This window comes from Lepisma saccharinum, chromosome 3 (assembly GCF_977018435.1).
Source record: "Lepisma saccharinum chromosome 3, izLepSacc3.1, whole genome shotgun sequence".
NCBI lineage: Eukaryota > Metazoa > Arthropoda > Insecta > Zygentoma > Lepismatidae > Lepisma > Lepisma saccharinum.
In genome coordinates, this window is record NC_139231.1 from 101,573,131 (window position 1) to 101,577,530 (window position 4,400).

General features: G+C 39.5%; 1 protein-coding gene across 1 annotated transcript; it reads left to right on the forward strand.

Moving 5' to 3' along the window:
- Window positions 1-562: 562 nt before the first annotated feature.
- On the forward strand, window positions 563-2,914 carry LOC145985923 (uncharacterized). The gene is made up of 2 exons (XM_083120063.1): window positions 563-706; window positions 2,528-2,914. The coding sequence occupies exons 1-2, from the start codon at window positions 695-697 to the stop codon at window positions 2,840-2,842; spliced, it is 327 nt and encodes a 108-aa protein (XP_082976189.1). The 5' UTR covers window positions 563-694; the 3' UTR covers window positions 2,843-2,914.
- The last annotated feature ends 1,486 nt before the right edge of the window (window positions 2,915-4,400 follow it).

The following is a 4,400-nucleotide window of genomic DNA, read 5'->3' on the forward strand; positions in this document are numbered from 1 at the left end:
ACCATTGAACAGGGAAAATACTGCCAACTCTTGTATTTTCATTGATTTGAGACACTTTTGTGAAAAAAGCCGAAAAAAGCCCAACCAAAAAAGTAACGAAAAAAACTCCGGGTTTTTTCCAAAAAAGCCGTTGTTTTTCGACCACTTCCAACTCTAGACCTACCAAATGCAAGTCTTCACCCACATTCATTCAATTCTGAGATATTGTTGAATTGTTGTTTTAGGTCGACCGTATGCACAGATACGCTAATCTGGACTGGACCTACAGTTTAAAGAGGGATCCGAACCACTATGTGCCTCAATCGGGTATCGAACCCGGGACTCGTTGATCATAAGGCGACGACGTTTCGCCATCGAGAGGCCCTCATTCTGAAATGTATATCGTGAAAATCCCATGTGCTGGATCGAATAAACTGATGCAAGCGTCAGTCTTTGCCGACGGCCTTCAGGTCGACCTTGCCACTTCCCTCTAAGTAAGTGAATTTCGATACGAGCCTCTTCGGGTACATGTCCCACGACGCTTCGCATCCAACACACGCATGGGAAGTTTACACAAGGAGGAAACGCTGGGCCACGCCTCACCTTGAAACCGAATTGCCTTTTGATACTCGAACGATGGCGTATATAAAGGTGGGCAATTAGATCGCCAACACTAGCTTTGTGTTCTCGAAGCAAGGAATTTACTCAATCCACAATGAAGGTTCTGGTGAGTAGCTGTTGTTTCGGTCTTGTAAGGGTCGCCCGAATAACCGTTGCTGCCAGTTTCATAATGCAAGGACCTGGAAATCGATAGGCGTTTGTCGTGACTGTAGTGCAAGGCTTACCCACAGAGAATTGGACACGTCTTACTGGTATGGTAGAGTTCGTTGACAGTAAAAAGTGAGTGGTGCGGCGAAAGGGAGGAGGGAGGGAGGAGAGTTTGACTTCAACAAGGGGGAGGGCTCTTTTAATCATAACAACAAACAGATTGACTTAAGATTCTACTATAACATGACCTGTTTATCATATTTCTAGATATCAGTTGGAACTACAAAGTATTTACACTCACAGAACCCAAACTATGCCATTTGATACAAATATATATATATATATATATATATATATATATATATATATATATATATATATATATATATATATACACACACACACACACACACTCTAGTAACACAATTAAGTGCAAAAACTGCAAATAATGCACTTTTGCATCAACATGCACAGAGAAATGCATGAAAGTGTACTTTACCCTGCTACAGTTCCGTGCAATGCACTTAGAATGCATCAATTGAACATGTCAGACACAGTTTCAAAGAAATCAAAATTACACTTTTAACTGAGTCAGTCACCAAAAGTGCATCAATCTTGGTTTGATTCATTTAGAGCACTGTGTGTAGCTGAATATTGTTATATTTAACTTGCCTTTTGAATCAAGATTTTAATTGACCGTGAATTTCCTACATTCCTACAAGATGGGGCAACCTTCTGAAATAAAATTTAGGTATCAAGTTTCTAAAAACTTTTACTAGCTGCACTCTTTTTTGAGTTATCGTGAAAAAATAATTGTATCAACTACACTTTCTTAAAGTTATCATGAAAATAATTTACCCACGTTTAGCGAGAGATTTATTGTTCTAGAGTTAGACTATAAGTTATTAGCGACCAACTTATGTAACAGTCCTCAAATTTGCAATAATATCCTTAAATTTGTGAGTTAGAGATTAGGAGAAAAAAAAACTCTTTGGAGTTTGCAAGAAATTTGCCTGGAATATTGCTGGCCCATGTTTACTTAATATCTAACCGAACACGTTACCTTAATAGCTAAATCAATGACAGTAATTTTAGAATGCTCGAATTTCATGTAATTCTACTTTAAACTGTAGGTTTAGTCCCGATTACTATATATATGTATAAAGTGGATTTTAAGAGAACTCAGATTAAAGTTTATCTTAATTATTTCAGGGAAAATCGCAATTCCCTCATTTCCCCGATCCTACAATTATGGCACGTTTAATATATCAATGTTCGTCGTCACATTTATCTTAAAAGTAAATACGTTATATTCCTGATAATACAATGCTTTGATAGAGATACTTCTAACAATAAGGCACGAATTCCAACGAAGTATTTGAGTGGCAATAATTCAGATTCGTCTTATCACTGATATGGCATGTCAAGAAAATCAGTTTGGGAGATACAGTAATACCAAAATTGACTAAACTTCTTTTGAGCGGGTATTTGATTTGAAAATTTCGAGTAAGAGAAGAGACATTATGTATTCAGAATAACTGACAGCCTAACAGCTAGTGTTGCCCACGAGACGAGACTTTGGCCTGTCTCGTCTCGTGGAAGTCTCGTGGAAATTCTGTCTCGTCTCGAAAATATTCGTTTGTTTCATGACACATGGTCAATCTCGTCTCGTCTCGAATTTTTAAAAGCCTGTCCCGTCTCGTCCCGTGGACAACACTACTAACAGCCTGTAGTACTGAAAAAGTACATTCAACTAAGTACACTTTGGTGTTTTCCGCAGATTGTATTGTGCGCTGTCATCGCCTGCGCCTTGGCCAAGCCTGGAGTCGTTGCCTACTCTGCAGCAGCCATTGCCGCTCCAGTGGCCTACTCTGCTCCAGTTGTAGCCGCTCATGCTCCAGTCGTCGCTGCCCACGCTCCAGTCGCCTATGCCGCTCCAGCTGCAGTCGCCTATGCCGCTCCAGCCGCAGTTGCCTATGCCGCTCCAGCTCCAGTAGCTGTTGCCGCTCCAGTTGCAGTTCCAGCTGCTCGCAACGCTCTGCTCACCACCATCGTCAACACTCCAGGACACGCCGTCTCCTACCGCGTGGACTAATCTACACAACTACTGCAACAAAATCTGTCCGTAAACAAATAATGAATTAAATAAATTATGTTTTTCCTGTCATTCAGGTGGTTTGTATTGCTCCATTTGATTCCTCAGACTTTGTATTTATCGATATTTTCCCCTTAATTCTACCTTCATAATCCTTAGAGTACCACTGCACTGACGTTTCTTAGTATACCTGTAATATCTGTGGTGGCTTTTACCTGGGGGAAACATCCACAGCCCTCAACCTCAAGATCAACAACCGCAGCTCCTTCACTCAAAACCTGTATTCCACTGTTGCCGTCCATACCAACCATCACAATATCCCTTTCAATGACTGCTTCCGGGTAGCTGTCATCTACTCCTTACCCCAATCCGCCAAATCCTCAGTATGAAAAAGATGAGAGAGGGCCTACGTATCAACCATTGGTGAAATTACACTCCCTGCCCTCAACAAAACCACCCAGTAGCTTTTCCAATCAAACCCATCTCTATCCAACACTATTCCCAACCGCCGCTTCCCCTCACAATACAAGTCACACACCACCCGGTAACCCGCAGCACCAGTCACCACAAACTACCACTCACAGTTTTCGACGAGCCTGGCGAGAGAATCAAGTTTTTCTGTACCAACTATATTCTCGATCTGGGTTTGGCAAATCTGCAGATCGAATACTCACTTCCGTTTCCGCCATCTTTTTTTTCTACCACTGAAGATGCGACTAGCGGTTGCGAAAATTTTAAAAAATTTAAATAATTTTAAAAGCTGTATTAATTTGGGCCAGTTGTAAGTTGGTTATCTATTTTTTCTTATTGTAAATCAATTTTTGAGTAATTTTAATACATACGAATGTATTTATTACTAGTAGAAAGTAAACCTACAAAACCAGTCACCAAATAAAAATATACTATTTGATATGAAACAACTACTCGTTGAAACGAAAATTTGATCATAAACTGTAGTAAATATTGTAAAGAAAATAAACTTTAGATCTCTTGGTAATTAAATAGCAACTACAAAGTCGACATTACAAAAGTAAACATCGCTGCAAGAAAACGCGTTGGAAACAAAAAATAAGATAAAAAAATAATAGGACGAGGGTAAACATGTAACCATATAGCCAAAAATAATAAAGATAATGATTACCGAATACTAATTATAAAAATATGTTCGGGTACTTCTGATGGAGCACCTATTACTTATGCTAAAAGGACTGTTCAAATTTTGGGGTAAAGAGATCCTTGAGAATCCTGCGTGAGGCCCCACAGAGTTACACCACCGACTAAAATATCTAATTTGAAACTATTCCAACAAAGAAGTTATTTCTTGCCATTCCATTTTTACATGCGCTGTTGATTGGCTCTAGAGTAAACCAGAATATAAGCGAGAAAAGAAAAATGGACTTCGGACAACGAAACATTTCATTAATAGTCGAGCAGTCGCACATGGAGGCCTTGACATAACGCTTGGCTTGGAGGCCACTCAAGCAAAAAACACTTGTCACGCTTAAGAATTTCCCAAGTTATATTACCATTACTTTCTGTGATGTTTTATCTTTAACAG